The 19,472-nt window shown below is 56.1% G+C and overlaps 3 protein-coding genes across 3 annotated transcripts; 1 reads left to right on the forward strand and 2 right to left on the reverse strand.

Annotated features, from left to right (window-relative positions):
- Positions 1-41: 41 nt before the first annotated feature.
- Positions 42-2,328, reverse strand: B0H18DRAFT_1119198 (uncharacterized protein; the record flags this gene model as incomplete). The annotated part of the gene is made up of 3 exons (XM_048033911.1): positions 42-1,585; positions 1,615-2,061; positions 2,109-2,328. 3 exons carry the CDS (start codon positions 2,326-2,328, stop codon positions 42-44), a joined length of 2,211 nt encoding a protein of 736 aa, XP_047893425.1.
- A 1,855-nt stretch (positions 2,329-4,183) lies between these two features.
- B0H18DRAFT_1119199 (uncharacterized protein) lies at positions 4,184-7,898 on the forward strand (the record flags this gene model as incomplete). The annotated part of the gene is made up of 13 exons (XM_048033912.1): positions 4,184-4,465; positions 4,520-5,107; positions 5,162-5,281; positions 5,341-5,348; positions 5,404-5,566; positions 5,618-5,766; positions 5,826-6,217; positions 6,266-6,517; positions 6,576-6,717; positions 6,767-7,106; positions 7,154-7,482; positions 7,518-7,788; positions 7,839-7,898. The coding sequence occupies 13 exons, from the start codon at positions 4,184-4,186 to the stop codon at positions 7,896-7,898; spliced, it is 3,096 nt and encodes a 1,031-aa protein (XP_047893426.1).
- Positions 7,899-16,135: 8,237 nt separating this feature from the next.
- Positions 16,136-16,739, reverse strand: B0H18DRAFT_1119202 (uncharacterized protein; the record flags this gene model as incomplete). Its single annotated transcript, XM_048033913.1, has 2 exons — positions 16,136-16,390; positions 16,437-16,739. The coding sequence occupies 2 exons, from the start codon at positions 16,737-16,739 to the stop codon at positions 16,136-16,138; spliced, it is 558 nt and encodes a 185-aa protein (XP_047893427.1).
- Positions 16,740-19,472: the final 2,733 nt, after the last annotated feature.

Genomic DNA, 19,472 nt, shown 5'->3' on the forward strand with positions numbered 1-19,472 from the left:
GTATATACGTGAGATAAACGTGAGAGTGGGGCATCGAGACGTTACAGCCATCCATCAGGTACTACAGCGGGCGGCGTGGGCAAGCGATGGAATGTGTCGACGAAAGAACGGACGTAGAAGGTGACCGCCGCACGCTGAAAACTCACGAAAGCCTGTTCGTCGTAGTCAAATATGCTCATGGGTACAACCTTTAGTTCCTCGGGGAGTCCTGGCCAACGCCGCATGACCTCGACGAACTCGACGAGCGTAGTGACACCGTCGTGCCATCCACTCTGTGGAGGACGCAGCCAGACGGCAGTCGATCGTTCGCCCTGCTCCCAACGAGGGATGACACGCAGACCGGATCCCAATGCGCTCCAGATGCGACAGACTCGCGCTTCGCGCTCCCACCGTTGCAGCGTTCCCCATTCATGCGAGTTAGTGAGAGCGGCGTCGAGCTCTCGCATCTCACATCGCCAGTTGATTTCGTGCACTTCCCACAAAATCTGTGCGCGCACGGCGGGTCCATTCACCGAGTCGACGTTCACAGCGTTTGCGCCCCACTGCAGACTTTGCGCACTGTCGTACGTCGGCAGACCTGCCGTCTTCGAGAACAAGCGGCGGATGTTTTGCTGGACGTCTCGACGGTCCTTGTTCTTCTTCGACAACGTGGTCGACGTCGCTTCGCTCACTTGGACCTGGTAATCCCCCCATAGCGCATCGCGCCACTCTGCAATGCGTAGCGGCTCGGCTCCGAGGGTAGGATCGAGCAACCGTTGCCTACAGAAGCCCCGGATTCGCACGTAGTTGTGGAAATACCGCTTCACCTTCTCGCCTTGGCTCTCGAACCAGAAGGGAGGGGGCCAATAGAAAGTGGAGGCGGAACGTGGGGGGGGCAGAGTGCCGACCGCCGTGAGTGCTTCTGCCCAGACTTCCGGAACGACCGACGTCTTCGGCCTCTGGTAGCAAAGCGACGGGTGAACGGGAACAGGCTGAGTCGGGGCCGCTGCTCGCTTGCCACGATGCGTTCGGCGCGACGAATGGCCGGATTGGGACGAATTGCCGGGTTGGTTCGTTTGAACGCGATCGAGATTCGAATCTGCGCTGTTGTCGGCCCTCGCCTTCTTGGCGGGCGGCGCGCCATCCGTGTCGAGCACCCGAGGCATTGATGGTAGTTTCACGTCGCAGAGGTTCTTCAAAACCTCTTGTTGCATCTTGAACGGCCAATCGCCTGGGTGTTGCACGATACCCGCGAGGTCTCCATCGCCACTGTACAAGCGCGGCTGCGACAACTCATCGCTCATCTGCGAGGAGACCGGCGTAGGATTAACCGCCTTTACGACGCGTACCAAGGAGGTCAACGGCTGGATGAACCACGTGGGTATTCCTAGCCGGAAGAGGCCTTGCGCGGTCCCCGCGTTGTCGGTGAACGCGCCGCGCACCGCGAGAGGCGTCTTCGCGACGAACGAGCGATTGTGCACACGGGGCTGAACGACGTCGAAGAGGACGATGAGCCCGCACAGTTCTAGCGTGAGCCGCTGCACATGCGAAGCGAGGGCCACGGCGTGCGTTCTCCACGTCGGGAGGATGAAGAGCTGGTCGAGGGCTTGGTAAATCGTTTGAGACAGGTGGTACCCAATTGCTTTTGTTTCTCCTCCTTGTCGTCACCACAGGTTTGATACTTGATGATGACGCGTTGCGCGGTGCTCTTGAGTAGGTTCAGGTACCTCGGACTCAGAAATCCGAGGTCAGGTACTCCACACGTAGCGTCCGCAGCCCAGCAGCTGGGATCGACGACGTCAAACATACACCTTACGTTCGTCTCAAAACCCTCCACGTCACCGTCCTTTACGGGAATACAGGCATGGTGCAGTACTCTGCTGTGATACATCTGCGGCCACAGTGAATACTCCTGCGGCCCCCATCGACCGTCCGAGCGCGTGCAGATGCGTCCCGGCGTGGCAACCGGGAACTCCGGCATCCACGTCGCATTCGCGGTCGTGACGACGGCGTGCTCATCCATTTTCCACTCCGTCGCAAGCCGACCATCGTTCCACGCCAGGCCCGCCTCTTTATTCCTGTCTAGGCCAAAGTCAGCTGAGTTAAGCGGTCGAGCTGCCCATACGCACCGAAGAGCTCAGGCGTCTCGCGAAGCACCAGCGGAGGGGCTTGGCTCCCCTTGTCTCCCTGCCCCCACGGCCTCCCCAGATGATCGACAGGCTCCTGCGGCCATAGCTCATCGCGGGACGCCCCTTCTGCGCGTCGGGAATCGGCATCTCGACGCCGGCTTGCGTCCCCGACACGCTGCTGCGCGATCGCGCCGGAGATCTTCTGCGTAGGGGTCGGCATGCTTGACGACGCTCTGCGTGTACGAGAAGTCAGATTCGTTGAGCCCCTCAAAGACAACTACGTGAGAACTTACCGACCGAATGATTCTTGTTTTCCACGCAACGTCGTCCTAGTATGTGACGTAGATCTACAGGTCTTGAAGCTTCAATATCTGGTAAAGAGATCGAGTAGCATAACTCACGCGTATTCGGCCCAAAAAACGCGTGAAGGATGCGTTAGCCCGCCTCGTCTTCAGTGTGGCTACCCGCCGTACGCTGTTTCCTTCGACATCAGCCGTATGATATACGAGCGGCCACGTACCTCCCGCCTATGTTCTTGAAAAGCCCTTGGTGCTTTGAGGTGCTCACGTTGAGCGTGTGGCGGCGGGCGAAGCAACAGGTCGTCAGGAAGGAACCCCCTGACGCGCACAGTTGCAGAGGGTCGCCCTTGGGTATGCTACCCTCAGACGCGCCACTCTAGGAAGGGAGCAGGTCTTGATGATCTCGAGTCTTGACGGCGGCGGGTCTTGAGCGACGACGGCGATGAGCAGAGGCGAGCGGGAGGTTGAGCGACGACGGCGACGAGCAGAGGCGAGAAGGGGATTAGCAGAGTGAATAGAACGGGTTGGGAAAGAACACGCGGATTAGCCACGCGCGCCAGACCCGTGTGACAGTTAGCCACGAAAGGCAGGCAGAGTCACGTGTGTGACTCGCGCCTCGCGCTAATCCTCGTCCAACTCACCCTAATCCGATCCTGATCAGCACCGCCGCCGTCGCTCGCTCCTCTTCACTCGCTCGCTCCTCTAACTTCGCCGCCGCAAGTTCGCCGTCAAGACGCGGGTGTGCGAGATGGCCACACAGCCGTCTCAGCCTCCGTTAGACGACACGCTCCCGCGGGGTTTCCTGCGGTTGAGACGTTGTTGAAGACAACACAGCAGCCTGGTCTACTCGCCCGCATCCTACATCGATTCACGCACGCCCTCCCTCGCCGACATTACGATCTTCTGCTCCAACTTCATGGTGTAAGTACGCCGTCCACTGAAGGCGCCATCCCTGACCAAGCGCCGAGCTTACAGATTTTACAAGACGACGTCGTTCTGGAGGCCAGCTCTCAAGACCTAGCATCGGGTACAAGGTCTCTACGGTACGTCGATCGTGCGCCCATCTGCACATGGAGGCAGCCCCGTCTCACTTAACTGTCATGGCCGCTGTCTCAGGTCCCTCTGCCGCCCGACTTAGGCATTCAGCCAGTGAGCTCGTGGACAACAGCGGTTGTCCGCTTTCTTCGTAAGTCTTTGCGCCGGCAATGTTTGCTTACACTACTAAGCGACCTGAAACAGTTCGGACCAGCGCGCTTCGTTTGTTCGCTCTGCGGTGTCGGTGACATTTCCCGGTTTGTCCATGCGGTGCCAGCAGTGCGGCGAGCCCGACACGATGAGAGCGTGGGAGAGGGTTTAGGGGTTCAACGTTCAACAGTGAGTCGCAGCGCCGTTTCGTCTAACGCAGAAGATTCATCGTTTGACGACCAGGAAGGCGAGCTCGATCAAGATTCATCGGTGGAGGAACAGGCAAGCGAGCTCAATCCGTGACACACCGCGGCTGGATCGTTATTCCACGGCGAGCCAGCACTGCTGTGGCAACAGCCCGACGCGCTGATGCGCTGTTTCCCTTCTCCGGTCCCGCATGTAGTCTACGTAGTTCTACCGAGCCTAGATTGTGTCTGTGAGATTGTATCTGAGGCGTCACTGCGCCGTTCGCCCCTTAGTGCCTAGGAAGTAGCCTCGTTTGTAGCGTCTGTAACCCCCCTGTATGCTCCACTTGCCGCGACCGAACCTTTCCTGAATACGATCACTTGCGCCTGTAGAAGGCGGCCACTCATGAGCGGAACTCGTCGACGCATCAAACGTCCTCATGCCCACGTCGACGACATCCTCCCTCCTGCAGTCGCCATCACTCAAGCGGTCGTTGTCGAGCGAGAAGGTCCTGCCCAATACTCAGTACCTTTGACGCACCGTGAAGACGACTCTCCTGCGAAGAAGAAACCACGTCTCGCAAGCCCTCCCGCACAAGGCCCGAGCAAACCTCTGTCAGCGAACCCACAGGCGAGCAGCGGGACACCCGGTGCTTCGTCGAAATCAGGGGAGAAGCGTACGGTCAAAGTACGTTGATCGCCCGTTTCAAGACGTACTTGCAACTCACGTCTCTCACCACAGAATGGCATCTCGAAGACCTTGGAAGAGTGGAAGCCGCGATTCTCCCGTATCCTCGACGACATCCTCGCCGCCGAGGTCCCTTCAGGGATAGGCTCGCAGTGCGCTTGCGGAAAGGCACAAGCGACGGTGCGGTGCCGGGACTGCCTGCAGGCGCCCCTGCAATGCTGCGCATGCCTCGTCTCGTCGCACGTCCGCAACCCCTTCCATTGGATCGACAAGTGGACCGGCCGCTTCCTTGAGAAGGAGGACCTCAGCAATATCGGCTTGGTCGTTCATTTGGGCCATAACGGTGAACCCTGTCGGTATCTTCGTGCCAGCTCGACCCCCATCACCTACACGATTACTCATACCAACGGTATACATCGCGTACGCCTCCACGAATGTCATTGTCCCTACAAGCTCGATACAGTGTCTCAGCTCCTCCGTGCCGGCCTCTTCCCCGCGACTCTGGAGCGCCCGGAAAGCGCGTTCACCTTCGACGTGCTCAGGCAATGGGACCTTCATTTCCTGGCGTCAAAGAAAGGTGCCTATGACTTCTTCGAAGCCTTGCGTCGGCTCACCGACAACTCGGGCACACGCCCTGTCAAGGTGAGTGCCGCGTATGCCTTCCGATTTCTCATGTACTTACTGACGATTTCTCAGAGCCGATATCGCGAACTCAATCTCATAGGACGCATCTGGCAACACCTGGTCGCGGAGAAAAGGGCCGGTCTCCATCATGGCCTCGAACTTCCCAATCGACGGCCTCTACGACGGTCCCATGTTTTGCATGCCCATGGCCGAACTTCAACATGCCTGCAAATTGGAAAGATACTCCGCAGGATCTCGCGTAAGTAATTCACAAACCGACGATGTATACGACTCATCATTCCATATGTCTACAGATATATCCACGCGTGCGAGCTCGGAGGCGACGGCAACCATGGCCTTCAGAAAAAGCGCAAACGTGACGACCCGGATGATGTAAGTTTGTGTGAAGGAAAGGGGTACTTTGTCGACCCAATGAAGATGAAGACGTACCTTGACGAGATCGCCTCCGAGCCAGCCGTGAGTACTAATTCGTCCTTCTCGCTTGCCCGCGAACTTACGTGGTGTTAGCCCGAGACCTGCAGTGGGTTCAAAGTCGGACGGGCCCAACGGCCAGGCAAGTTCCGCAACTTGGAGGTCAGCGGTGTCGTAGCGGTGATATGCATACGGCATGGGTGCTTCCGGCCGGGGGCCATGGTGGACCTCCAGAAAGGCGAACGGTAAGTCAATTGTCCTCGCATGTGACCAGAGTAATTAACGAGAAATAACGACGAACTAGATATGGACATATGGACTTCGCGCTCGCAGGAGCCCTCGAGGGTCTCGACGAACTCCTGCACTTTATATTCACGTACGATGTCGTCTGCATATACGGCGTGAACCTACGCAAACGCTTCGGTGAGCGGTTTCCGCATCTGGTTCCTCTCCTCGAGCGCATGCAGCTGCTGTTACCGAAGCTCCACATGCTCGCGCACAAGGAGCTTTGTCAGATTGTGTACGCCCTCTGCTACTCGTGGGGTGCGGGTCTTTCACACGGAGAGAGCGTCGAGCATCCGTGGGCGGAGCACAACCAGGTCGGACTCAGCACTCGTGAGATGGGTCCCGGACACCGCCACGACGCCCTCAACGCCATTCACAATTACTGGAACTGGTGTAAAATGGAGTCCGCTGGTAAGTCAGTATTTTCTGTTCTATTCGGCGACTGAGCTCCACTGTCAGCATCGTTCCTCGCGAGAAAACTCCGCGAAGCCTTCGCCTTACAGGAGCATAAGACGTCGCTTTACAACGCGCTCACGGAGCTTGCAGGAAACAAGGTGGTGGAGTGGAAGAAGCTGGACGTGGCCGAACCGGTCTCACTATCGACAGAGGCGAAGAAGGCGAAGACGAAGACGAAACCGAAGCGATCGAGCAAGGGCAAGAAGGCTGAACCTCAGCCTCTTCAGAGCGTGTACATGCTCGATGAAAGTAAAGGTACGTCCAAACTTGGTAATATACATTATGACGAAACGTCGTACTCACGCCCATTCAGTTCCAAGCGCAGGGAAGGTGTATGAAGACCTCGCGAAGATGGAAATCACACCCAAGGGGAAGTTCGCGGCCGCAGCAGCAGACAAGGTACCACAGGGGACGACAAACTTCTTCATTAAGGCACTGGATCTTGAGAAGCGACAGTAAGTCTACGTACATCCCAATAAGGAGCTGGATTGACGCCGTCTGCAGGTACGAACTTCGTACGAAACTCAAGAAGGCGTTAAGAGGCCATGCCGAACTGGTGGAGGACGACTCGGGGGTCGCTGGAGTCGGCACCGAGCGACGTGTGCTACGTCGTGAATTGGAGAAGTGGCGCGACCTTCAGAGCTCGCTCATGCCTCACATCAACTTCCCAGACGTCGACGGCGACGACGGCGATGACGACGATCACGACGACGACGACGACGACGGGGTAGCGGTCGGCCTGAAGACGAGCCTCTCGCCCTCCCATCCGACTTCTCGGCAGCTGAGCGCAACACGCTCGGCCTGGAGGCGCAGGCGGTCTTCGAACGCCGTGTTCGACATGGCCGTGCGTACGACCTTCTCGCTGCAGTCAAAGAGTCTATCAATCACCAGGGCGCATTCCTCGAGGACAAACAAAAGCACGCGCGTGGTCAGAAAGACAACACTCGCTCTCAAAAGCAGGTGTCCAACGCGACCGCACGCACGCGCATGCTGGCCGGGCTCTACAATTACAACCGCGACCGCCTCATTGCATTGAGCGATGGCATTGCGGAGGACGTCCTACAGGCGATCAACATGGAAACGGACCTCAAGAGTAAGAATTGGCGCAAGCCGCGACAGCAAGGGGACAGCCGCGAAGAACGGGCATGGATCTGGACGGTCGTCCCCCGTGGACGACCGAAGACGATGCGGAAGCATGGGAACTCGAAGGCGAGTGGTTCGTCTATCCCAATTGCTAGTACTAACAACTCGCTAGTCGACCGGGTACAATGGTTCCGCGCTCGGCGGAGGTGAAGCGAGTGAACGAGGAAATCAACAAGCTTCATGCCGAGTTCAAGAGGACGATCCTCGGTTTCAAGAACATGTCTAGAGCTTGGGAACAGGTCTCGGCGAAGGCAGGGTTGTCCGATGGGGCGAGAGCGTATGCGCTGAGGAAAGTGAATATGTTCAACAAGCTAAGCGTCCAATGCGCGGACGTTTTCGGGACTACACGAAAGGATGCCGCAGAGAAGTGGGACTACTCGATTGTAAGTTCCAATTAATGATGCGGGCACCGACTCATGTTCATTCCCTCCAGTCCTCAAGTACATCCACGCCAGCTGACACCGGCCAGGGGAAGGGGAAGGAGAAGGAGTAGGGAGAAGGAGAAGTCGTGGTGCGGTAGGGTGGATGCGAAGGATGGCGATGCTAGGTGAGTACGTACTATGTATGCTTCGTCAATGTGCTTCCTCTTCTCTACCCGCCACCCCGCTATCGACGTCGCCGTCCTACCCGCCACCCCGCTATCGTCGTCGCCGTCCTACCCCCCATCCCGCTATCGTCGTCGCCGTCCTACCCCCCATCCCGCAAGCGTCGTCGTCAACACCGAGCTTCGTTGAAGCTCCATGCGCAGCGCTAATGCTCGCCACATTGATATTTACGCGTCGACACGCACCCTGTCTGACTGCGTGCTTTGTACGTCGAGCTCACTGGTCTTCTTCTGTCAGGTATCTACAGCAATGCGTTGTAGGAGGCTGAGGGGGCGGGGCGTGGGCGATGGCAGTATCTAGGTGAGTCGAGTTCCGTCTCGACCTATGCATGCTTCGACGGGTCTACTGCCGGTGCTCCTGCGTTGTCATTCGCTCAGTGACCGCATCCGGTGGTTTGTGGCCGTGGCATGTGCGCAGTACGGTCGCGCGGTCATTTATTGTGTATTAATGTTTATTGCTCCGCACAGGGATTGTTTTCCGAGATCCTCGAGTGCGTTGATGCGACGATCGTGTGGATGCGAGGGGTGACAGCTGGATTAGTCGCGAGCTAATCGAGGATTACTGGCGAGCTAATCGAGTGACTTACGATGGCTCAGCTATGGCATTGGGAAGTAATCTACTGTCTTCGTGACTGATTCCTTATGGCTTAGTATGTACTCAGAGTGTTTCTTCTTGGTTGATTTGTACTGGCTTAGCATGTCTTCGTGGTTGATCAGTAGTGGCTTAGCATGTCTTCATGGTTGATTAGTAGTGGCTCAGCATGTTCTTAGGATCAGTTTGGTAATGGATTAGGGATTGGTGGAATTGTCTCTGTGTGACTTAAGAGTGGATTGAGTTGAACTTTAAACTGACTTAATATTGATTGAGTGGTGGATTATGCTGCAACTCACAATTGACTTTGTAGTGTATTAGCATTAACTGAGACTGTCATAGACAGGATTAGCAATGGATAATGTTTTGACTTAGGATTGACTTTGAAGTAGTTAGCACTAAGCCATACTGTCATGAACAGGATTAGCAATAGATTGGGATTTGGTTTAAGACACATGAGCATTGTTAAGCACTGTCTTGAGACAGGATTAGGACTGGTATATTTTGTCTTAGTACATAGATTAGCATAGGATTATGAACATTCACATGGGTTACATTGGATTGGAACTGGATCAAAAATACTCAAGTCATGATTTAGCATTGATCAGCAGGGGATTAGACATGGATTGAGCATGACTTAATGAAGATTAGTGTTCATCTCAAACCTACTTAGCCTCAACTACTTGTGAATCTATTGCCTAAGTTATGGCTAAGCATGGCTAATCTATGGTTAGGAAATGATTAGACATGGGTCAGATGTTACTTAGCCAAGATTAATCCTCTGAGGATTAGCTTCATTGATCCTATATGGGTAATTAATTGGCTAAGCAGTTTCTCAGCAAGTCTCAGCAATGGATAAACTATGGCTAATCTATGGTTAAGTGTGTATGGATTAGCTGTACTGATTGTCCTTGGCTAAGCAAAAAGTCTAAGCAATGGATGAACAATGGATAATCCATGGTTAAACCTGTATGGATTAGCTGTACTGATCCTGCTTGGCCAAGCAACTGGCTAAGCCATAGCTTAGCACAGGATTGGGTTAAATGTGTATGGCCTTTAAGTTGATCTAAAATACAATATTGATTCAAACTTAATCCGATTTAAATGCAGAAGACGACTCTACGGGCGTTGAATTAAAATTATACACCCTGACACGGAGGAGACAAACGCGCGAGGAGTAGCCTTTGTCCTGAACCGAGAGATTGTAGACACGTCCAATACGAAGATAGTCTCCATAATACCAGGACGAGCAGCCCTGCTCAGGCTGCACTGGCACGCCAACACGTTCCTCACGATCCTCAACGTATACGCCCCAAATAATATGAGGGAAAACACGGTCTTCTGGGAAACCCTAGAAACGAAGCTAGGGTCCACGGAGCTGCCATCCCCCGATGCGGTACTAGGAGATTTCAATGTCGTCGAAGAGCCCATAGACAGACTACCATCCCGCCCGGATGCTTCCGCCGCCGTTGAAGCGCTGCAGAACTTCCTACGGAAAGCGAACGTGATGGATGGCTGGCGAGCTTCAGAGCCCACAACTAAGGATTATACTTTCCCCCAACGCGGGAGTCTATCCCGGTCCCGCCTTGACCGTATATATGTTACAGGCACGATCCTACAAAAAGCGCACAGCTGGTCCATTGAGAACACAGCGATCCCTACGGACCACAGGATTGTAGGTGCCCACCTAAGCGACGCACAGGCTCCATATACCGGTAAAGGAAGATGGTCCCTCCCGGTCCACATACTAACGGACGAGACCCTCATGAATGTACTCGTAGAGGTCGGCGAGAAAGCATGGGGAGCCGCGAAGGAATGCATTGAAAAGGAGACAAGAACCGAACTACACAACCCGCAGACCATATTCCGTGATTTCAAGAAGGAAGCGGCCCGCCTAACGCGCAATAGATTGCGTGAAAAGACCCCCAAGCTGGACGCGGCAATGCAGAAACTTCGGGAAGAGATTAAGAGGAAGTCAGCGCTACCGTCCTTTGAAAGAGACCTGCACGAGCAAACCGAGGTGGGGGTCATGCAAGACAGACTCCTCGATCTTGAGCGACGCCGACATGGGTACACAAGGACTACAACCACCGTCCGCTACGCCCTGAACAAAGAACGGTTAAGCAAATACTGGTCGACGGTCAACAAAGAAAAGAAACCGCGCGACGTTATATACGCCCTACAGCGTCCTGGCTCGGTCCCACCAACATACGAAACCCGCTCAGACAAGATGGCGGAGTTGGCACGGGACTATCACGAACACCTGCAGACAGCCGACATAGACGTGGAACAGGACGAGCAAGAAAGGGACACCTACATTAAGCAAGCACTAGAGCCAGTTAACGCCACGGTGCCACAGGACCTTCTGCGTAGCCTCGACGAGAGGATCGACCGGGAAGAAATTCTGGATGCACTTCGTAAGGCTGGTAGCGGGAAAGCCCCTGGCCTTGATGGTCTGCCATACGAGCTCTGGTCAGCGCTCCACGGGCGATGGTCTAACCCCAAAAGAAAAGACGAGGACGCACACGAATTCGATTGCCTAGGCATGTTGAGCCTGGTCTTCAACGACATAGACCAATACGGGGTCAACCCCACCTCCGGTTTTGCGGACGGCTGGTTATGCCCTCTGTACAAGAAGAAAGACAAGAGGGATATAGCGAATTACCGCCCTATCACCCTGCTAAACTCGGACTATAAGTGTAACGGGACGTTACCGTATGGACGTGTGTAATCCCGTTATGGACTTATTGGATCGATATGTTTGTATGTATATACGTTTGCGTGTGTTTGGCGTCGTACCTTTATAGGTCGTCGCCCGGCGAGTTGAAGGACAAGTCCTTTAACTCGTCGTCCTCCGGATACATCGCACTTCTCAATGGAGATTGGTGCACTGTATCTGCGGGATTGAGTAAGGCACGTTACACTTTTTTACAGTCCTTCGATAACTCGAACTTCCACTTGGAAGGGCGCTCTATCAGGGAACTGCACGCTACGTAACAACCCCCATCACAACATTCATCATTACAAAACCTAAATCGCAACAACCGCGTGATAGTCGCGGACGCTTTCTACCACGAAAGAAAATGGCGGACCAAGCACCTGAGTCCCCCTCTCCGAAAGGAGCTAACTCGCCCGTGGATCCACCCCAATTGGGTGGATCACCGAAGCGAGGTGAACAACCTTACACGTCGAGAGTATCGCCGAGAGGAGCTCGCGTGTTTAGTGACGAACGATTGGTTGCGTCACCAGACAGCGGAGCCAGACCTCATTCAGCGAGGATATCTCCGGCACGTCCGGAAGGAAGCGGACGTGTCCGAACGCCCGAGGAAAAGAAGTCGAGCAACGCCAGTAAATCTGCACGCTCGACGTCAGCCAAACCGAAGGGTTCGCCTGGGTCCCGTCGCGGGACTCAGTCGGGCGCATCGGCGATGATCCTGGCGATTCGAGGCCATGCTAAGAGACTCGGAGCAGCCAACACGGAGGCTATCGAGGCTCTTCAGCGTGAGTCCGAGGCCAAGTTCATCCAGCTAAGAAGGGATCTCAACGCGGGAGTTGAAGAGTTCATGAACGAAATGGCCAACTACGTCGAGGCAAGAATCCCGAACAAGCCAGGAGGAGAATCGGGAACGGAGGCCGACAACGAGACAGACGAACCAAGTTCGTCGCCTCGGAAGTCGAGTCCGCCCATGAGCAAAGGCAAGGAGCGTGAAAGGCCGGAACGAGCAGAAAGCATGTTCGGCGGATGGGGGAAGGCTAGGCCTACGACCGTTGAAACTGAAGACGAGTCGTCGAATGATATACCGACACAGCGACCGCCGCCAAGGACGCCCCCAGCGGCGACCTCGACACCGGCGCGGCCGGATATCAACGCGGATCCCAATATGAGTTTCGCAGCAGCAAACTTGGTCCTCCCCAAGGGAAGGAACGAGTCGGACGCGGAATTCGCGAGGCGAATGGCAGCCGCGGAACGGCTAGCCAGTACCCTAGGAGGCACTGCCCAAGCAGTACCCCCAACCCCGGGTCCCGTACCAACGGAACCACGGAAACCGAGACCTGGTGAACCGGGATTCACTAGGTCTCCGTACCGTACATCGGGGCCGGGGTACGCGTTCTTCCAGACGAAGGACGGACCTGTACCATCAAAGGATCCGCCCCCTCACATGCCGGGTCCCGCACCTCCACCGAGAACCGGCGGCGGTGCAACAAGGACCGAGAACGACGGGTATAGGTACACAGCAAGTGGGGTACCTATACCGCCAGTTCCTCAGAAACCGAACGTTGTGTTCGAACCAGGAGTTGGAGGCTCAAGCGCTTCTAACTCCGGGAACGACCCAACCAAGGCGAAAGAAGGCGGGGTTGGCTATGGGAGATTCCAGGCGTACTCATACATGGGTACGAGCCGGGACCCTCAGAGCGTAAGCACCGCCCCAGCACGCACGCGAACCGCGTTAGACCCCTTGGCAAGGTCGAGGGAGAAGTGCTGGAACATGATCCAGACCATGGTAGGGGATCCACCGATGGATGACCCTCCCATGTACCTGCGATCCGTTAAGCTTCAAACCCCTGCGGCCTGGAGCGGCGAAGACGATCTGTACAAGTTCGAAGAGTGGCTCTACAAGCTCCTCTCGTACTTCCAGACGCTCCGCGTAACAGGACCGCGGATGGACGCGGATAGGCTCCGCATGCTAGGCGACTCACTTACTGGGGAACCCAGTATGTGGTACATCCGTAGCATAAACTATACGAAACCGAACCAGCCCGCCTGGATGTTCGCCGATGTAATAATGATACTACATGAGCGGTACATCCGACGGGATGGTGAGATCGAGGCGGCCGAAGCATTCTATGGCGCGAAATACACCCAGAAGGGCGGTGCCATAGATTTGATCGACCGGTTGACTCGGTATGGCGAACGTATGGCTGAGAAGCCAAGCCCGTACGTGTGGAAAGGCAAATTTATGTCTGCCCTTCCCCGCGACGTCGAGAACCACCTCAGGAACACTTGCATGCTCACACCGGAGAGGTCTGAGCTGCAGGAGATCATTGAGAAGACCAATGAGTACGAGCACGCCCAGCGATCTCAGAAAGCGGGATCGGCGCTGTGGCTGCAACGTATGGTAACTACCGCCAAGGATGGTGGTAGTGCCAATACGAAGGCAGCAACGCCTGCCACCACCAGTAACAAGAATACCGGCGGTGGTCAGTCGTTGAACAAGGGGAAGAAACCCTTTGTACCACGATTCAAGACAGGCACACAGATGGACGGTGCGAACTTCAGGTCTGGGAACCAGATGGATGGATCGGCCAGCAGGTTCCAGAAGACTCCTGCTCCAACCGGCAAGACGACCACCGATGGTCGTCCGTACGGAGGTTACAGCAAGACATCAGGCTATACCGGCATATTCATGTATAGAATACCTGTAGTTAGCGCAAAAGGGTGTATACATGAAAGGCCTGTACTTACCGATGACTGCTCGCTCATGTATGAGCGAGGCGCCGTCATGTATGAACGAGGCGCCGTCGGTCGCTACCCGATATAGCAGCGGCGCCGGGGTAGCCCGGTCCCTTCGCCCGCGGCGGGGCAGCACCACTGGCGCGCGATGCGAGCTGCCCGATATGGATGAACATCGGGGTCAGTGGCATCTGAGATCAGGTACATACGATCCCGCCCTGCCTGCTACGTGGCGTCAGTTTCGGCCATGCCCGGGAGCCCGCAACGAGCCGAGCGAGCGGTGAGCGCTTCCGCTTGCCGTTTGCGACCTCCACCAGCCTCCACTCCACCGTCCCACGTCGGTCACCGACGTTGTTAGAGAACAGCGCGCATGGCAACAGCGAGCATGCAGAGATTGGCCCTGCATGCAGATATAGCCGACGCTAGCAACGAGGTGAGTGCAGACACACACAGGAGCGAGCGAGCTGACCTTGTTTACAGGGCGGCGACGTGGAGTACAACGCGCGTGTCGACCGCGAGGGCGTAGGGCTTATGCCTCGCATGCAAACGCAGCCCACGGACGGATCACATGGACGCGAGGGCAGGCGAGCGAGCAGGCTGAGGGGCGGGTAGGCCGACTGGCGGGCAGGCCGACGGGCATGCAGGCCGACGGGCGGGCCGGCAGACGGACAAGCGAGCGGACGGGTGGGCAAGCGGATGGATAGGAGAGCGAGCAGACGGGAAAGTGAGTAGGCGACAGCACACGCCCACCGCGAGCGTGCTAGGCGAATGCCCAGCACGCAGACACAGCCGACGGATGCACACGCAGGCGGGAAAACGGGTTCATGGGCAGGCGAGCGGGCGGACGAGCGGGAGGGGCAGGCGGACGGGCAGGAGAGCAAACGGGCGGGAGAGCAAACGGGCGGGAGAGCGAACGGGCGGGAGAGCGAACGGGCGGGAGGGCGGACGGGCGGGAGAGCGGACGGGCGGACGGGCGGACGGGCGGACGGGCGGACGGGCGGACGGGCGGACGGGCGGACAAGTGGGCGAGCTGCGAGCAGGCAAGGAGATGAGCAAACAAGGAGACGAGTGGGTGGGCGAGTAGAAGAGAAGGTGAGCGGGAAAGTGGGTGGGTGGGCGAGTGAGAGGGCAGGCGGGCCAGAGGGAAAGCGAGCGAGAGGGAAAGCGAGTGAGAGGGAAAGCGGCGGGCGGGCCGTGGGCACAGAGTGCGGATGAGCATTACACGCACGGCGACCGCGAGCGTGCAGGGCGAATGCCCAGCACGCAAGCACGGCCGACGAACAGAAGGCGGGCGCGTGAGTGAACAGCGAGTGAGCGCGACGGTGGGCAGGGCCGGGGCACGCAACACACGCCAACCGTGAGTGCGCCAGGCGACTGCCCTACCGCCCCTGCACGTAGACACGGCCAAGATGTTAGTAAATAGAGACATTGTAATGGTAGTAATAACATGTTCTATGCATATACAGCAGCCATCGCGGCCAATCCACCCGAAGTAGACGATTCATGGCTCGCAACTCAGAGAACCACTACACTAGTGTAGAAAGACATCCCTACCGAATACAAGAACAGCTTTTGTGTTGTACTGCACCTCCATATTTGTATTCCTCCGGTATATGTAACTAGGCATGTATCTAGTCCCTATTGTAGCATAAAAGACATGCATACATAGTGCAAAAACGACCCGAACACGAGTCGGCGATATGTTGCAGCTCTCAGTGGGACCTTTAAACGTGTTCTGATTGGCCAGGAACAGCCCGACGACATCGGGGTTGCCCAATCTGGTGAGGCAACAAATAGACGCAAACGTTGGTTTTACGGGGGCGCCCACAAAGCTCACTCACTGCGTCCACAGCTCTACCTCTACCCACCCCAGACCAGCCCTTGGACTAGCAAAAACAGCGGCACATTGACCAGCACGAACGGCGCGTCCGCAGGTACAAATGGGCCATGTCAGCAGGGATGAATAGGGCCGTGTCAGTGGGTACTACTACCAGTGGGTACGAACGGCGGCAGGTCAACAAACACGAATGGTGCGTCGGTGGGTACGAACGGCAGCACATCGATCAGTAGAGTCGCCGCGGGCTACACGGGCGGTGCCATGCGTGCCGCGATCATCGACGGCGTTGACTGCAGCTCGTACATCCCTTCCTCCTCTTCCCAAACATTGCCGCTAACATGTCGATTTGTCGCAAGGACGACCATCTCAGCCTCCATGGGAGGCTGCGTGCGTATTGCAGCTGGTTCCTCCAGAGCCTGCAAGCCATTGTACACGTCCGTGAGTCCGAGGTCGGCGGGCGCAGTGCGGATTCTGTCGAACATGGCCTGTGTCGGCGCGGGCTTGGTGGAGGTGAATGAGGCTTACCCGCCATCACAGCTGTGGTACGTAACGCTCGCCATCCAAAATCTCCAGCTCTTTGCCATCCCGCGCACGGAGTCGCTCGCCTGCGCGAGCGCGACCTGACCTCTGCACGGCTCTATAGTATATACGTTCTTCACGAGCCCATGACTGCTGCACGACCTCACCAACATGCACGCCCTCGTGCTCACCACGGGTATGCTCGGCTGCAGGACACCGCAGATTCTTGAGAGTGTCGTGGATGTCATGGAGGAGCGCAAGCGTGGGACGGAGCATATGGAGGATGTTGAGCTTGCGGGGATGCTCGCGAGGGATTTTTTTGGTGCCCATCCTGGAGCACAGCACACTGTACATCATTGATACTTATACTAATATATATTGTTTCTACTATTGCGCTGTTTGTTAGGGTGTGACGAATTGTCAGGGCCTGAAACATACCAAACTGTAATCGGGAGGGCTGCCGCTTTATGACTCGCCTTCGCACAACACTGGAATTAGTAAATAGCATTGCAAAGAACAAAAGTTAATCTAGTGTTTGTCACAGAGCGCAACATACAGCGTGTATGTCATGGAGCACGACATACACACTATATACGGCACCATGCCTAGCCCTAGAACATGTCAGATCTCACTGATCGTACATCACGATCGTTTTCGCCCGATGGCGCGAAGAGCGCGCGACAGCACCTATTTTGGGTAGGCGGCGCCGCCGCCGCCGCGAGCTGTCCCCGGCACCGGGTGACCTAAGCTGTCCCCAAAGGGCAGCTGCCTCTTTGGGTAGTGAGCACGGCGCCTCGCTTATACATGAGCGAGTGGCAGCTCATGTATGAGGAGCAGCCCCCGGTAAGTACAGGCCTTTCATGTATACACCCTTTTGCGCTAACTACAGGTATTCTATACATAGGCCTGCCAGCACCTGGTGAAGACATACCCGAAGAAGGTCCAGATGCATGCCGGACGCGTCGCTGAAGAAAGCGATGCGGACGCCATGCATCAGACTGACCAGCCGGTCGAAGAGACGTCGGAACGGGAAGAAGTCAACGCAGTGGACACTGAGGATGCTAGGACAGGTATCGAAACCGACCAGCACCCTCAGTCCGACTACGGAGACTACGCATACGATGACCCAGGAGAAAACTCTCCTGTGGACGATCGTAGCGAAGATGACGAAGAGGGACACACCGTCCACATGGGTTCAATGTGGATGGGTGCGATGCGGATTGAGCGACAACAGTCGACCCAACAACGCCATGAACAGCTGGCCCACCAGTCGTACGATGCCGCAATGACCGACATCGTGCGCTCGTGTGCCATGCAAGTCATGCCCTCGGCGAGGTCGATGAAGGCAGCCTGGCTATACGACTCGAAGATTCGACGAACGTCGGATCCGAAAGACCAGCCCAAGCGCGCCCCCGACTCGCAGCGAACACTATGCGCGGAAGTCGACGTCAACGGCGTGAAGGCGTACACTCTGTTTGACACAGGGTGCACGACCGACACTATATCACCGGAGTTGGCGTACCTGTCCAAGGCTGACAGGGTTGATCTCAAGGAGCAGATCAACCTGCAGCTTGGAACGAAGGGCAGTCGCACCACCATAAATTATGGTGCGCTGCCGAAGATTACGGTTGGCCCCGTCAACAACGTCAACTACGTCGATGTCGTTGACATCGACCGGTATGATATGGTGCTAGGCACCACGTTCTGCAATGCGCATAACGTGGTCCTAGACTTTCGTACGCGGAAGATCTGGATTGACGGCGTAGACATCCCTGCCTACACCGCCGTCCAGGAGGCTGAGGTGTGGGAACACCGCCGAAACAATCGTCAAGACAGGGTAGCGGCGCATTTACGTGCTGCTACCACCTCAAGACAATAGGGCAGCGTAGCGAGATCCACCGCTGCGCAGCCCCCCCTGTCTCGCTATGCGGAAGAAGGAAACAAGGTCTTGAGGGGGGAAGGGAGCGACCAAAAAATCGCTTCTATTGTGGATAGAACAACGAAGAAGTTGGTACCACCTACGGCGCCGCAGGTGGTACGCAACCCAACATTGAAGGCTTCAGACCGACCGCCACCACATCTAACAGTAGAAGTGGTGACGCCTCGGCGGAAGGTGCCTGTAAACAGAGGAAATCAGTTTACAGCGAAACTGCCACGACTGAGCGAGGACAATCCACCGATGCCTCACTCATCGCAGCAGCCCAAGCGAGACAAACTCGGTCGATTGGATCCGTATGGAACCAACGACGAGGTTGACAGAGCTGTGCGTAACTTCCTTGTCGACGAGGAGATACGCCAGTCCCTGAATGAAGACCCACAACTCGACGCACTGCGCGAAGAGTGGTTGAAGAAGTGCGAGGATATAATGAAGCCTCCACCTCCCGGATTGCCGCCATTCCGGGAGGTGAACCATTATATTCCGCTCATCGACCAGGACAAGCAGTACAAGTACCGCTTGCCCAAGTGCCCGGATGCTATGAAACCACAGCTACTCGACAAGATAGAGCGGTATTCAGATGCAGGATGGTGGGAACCAGTATCAACGTCGCAGGCCGCTCCGCTACTTTGCATTGCAAAGAAGTCGGGCAAACTGCGTACTGTCGTTGACGCAAGACAGCGTAATGACAATACCCGAAAGGACGTGACACCGTTTCCCGACCAGGACCAGATCAGAATGGACGTGGCTCGAGCGAAGTACAGATCGAAAATCGACCTGTCCGACGCATATGAGCAGATCTGTATCGTTGCAGAAGACGTCTGGAAGACGGCGTTTTCTACACCGTACGGCACGTTCCTTAGCCTGGTAATGCAACAAGGCGACTGCAACGCGCCTGCTACATTCCAGTTGCTAATGACTGCGATCTTCAGAGATTGCATCGGACGCTTCGTCCACGTTTACCTTGATGACATCTTCGTATTCTCCAACTCGGTTGAAGAACACGAGAAACATCTCGGTATCGTGTTCGACCGACTGAGGAAGGCCAAGCTATACCTCAGTCAGACGAAATGCGATTTGTACTCGAAGCGAATGGACTGCCTTGGTCATCTCATAGACGACCGAGG

The sequence above is a fragment of the Fomitopsis serialis genome (genome assembly GCF_022376445.1).
Source record: "Fomitopsis serialis strain Sig1Antser10 chromosome Unknown B0H18scaffold_33, whole genome shotgun sequence".
Classification (NCBI taxonomy): Eukaryota; Fungi; Basidiomycota; class Agaricomycetes; order Polyporales; family Fomitopsidaceae; genus Fomitopsis; species Fomitopsis serialis.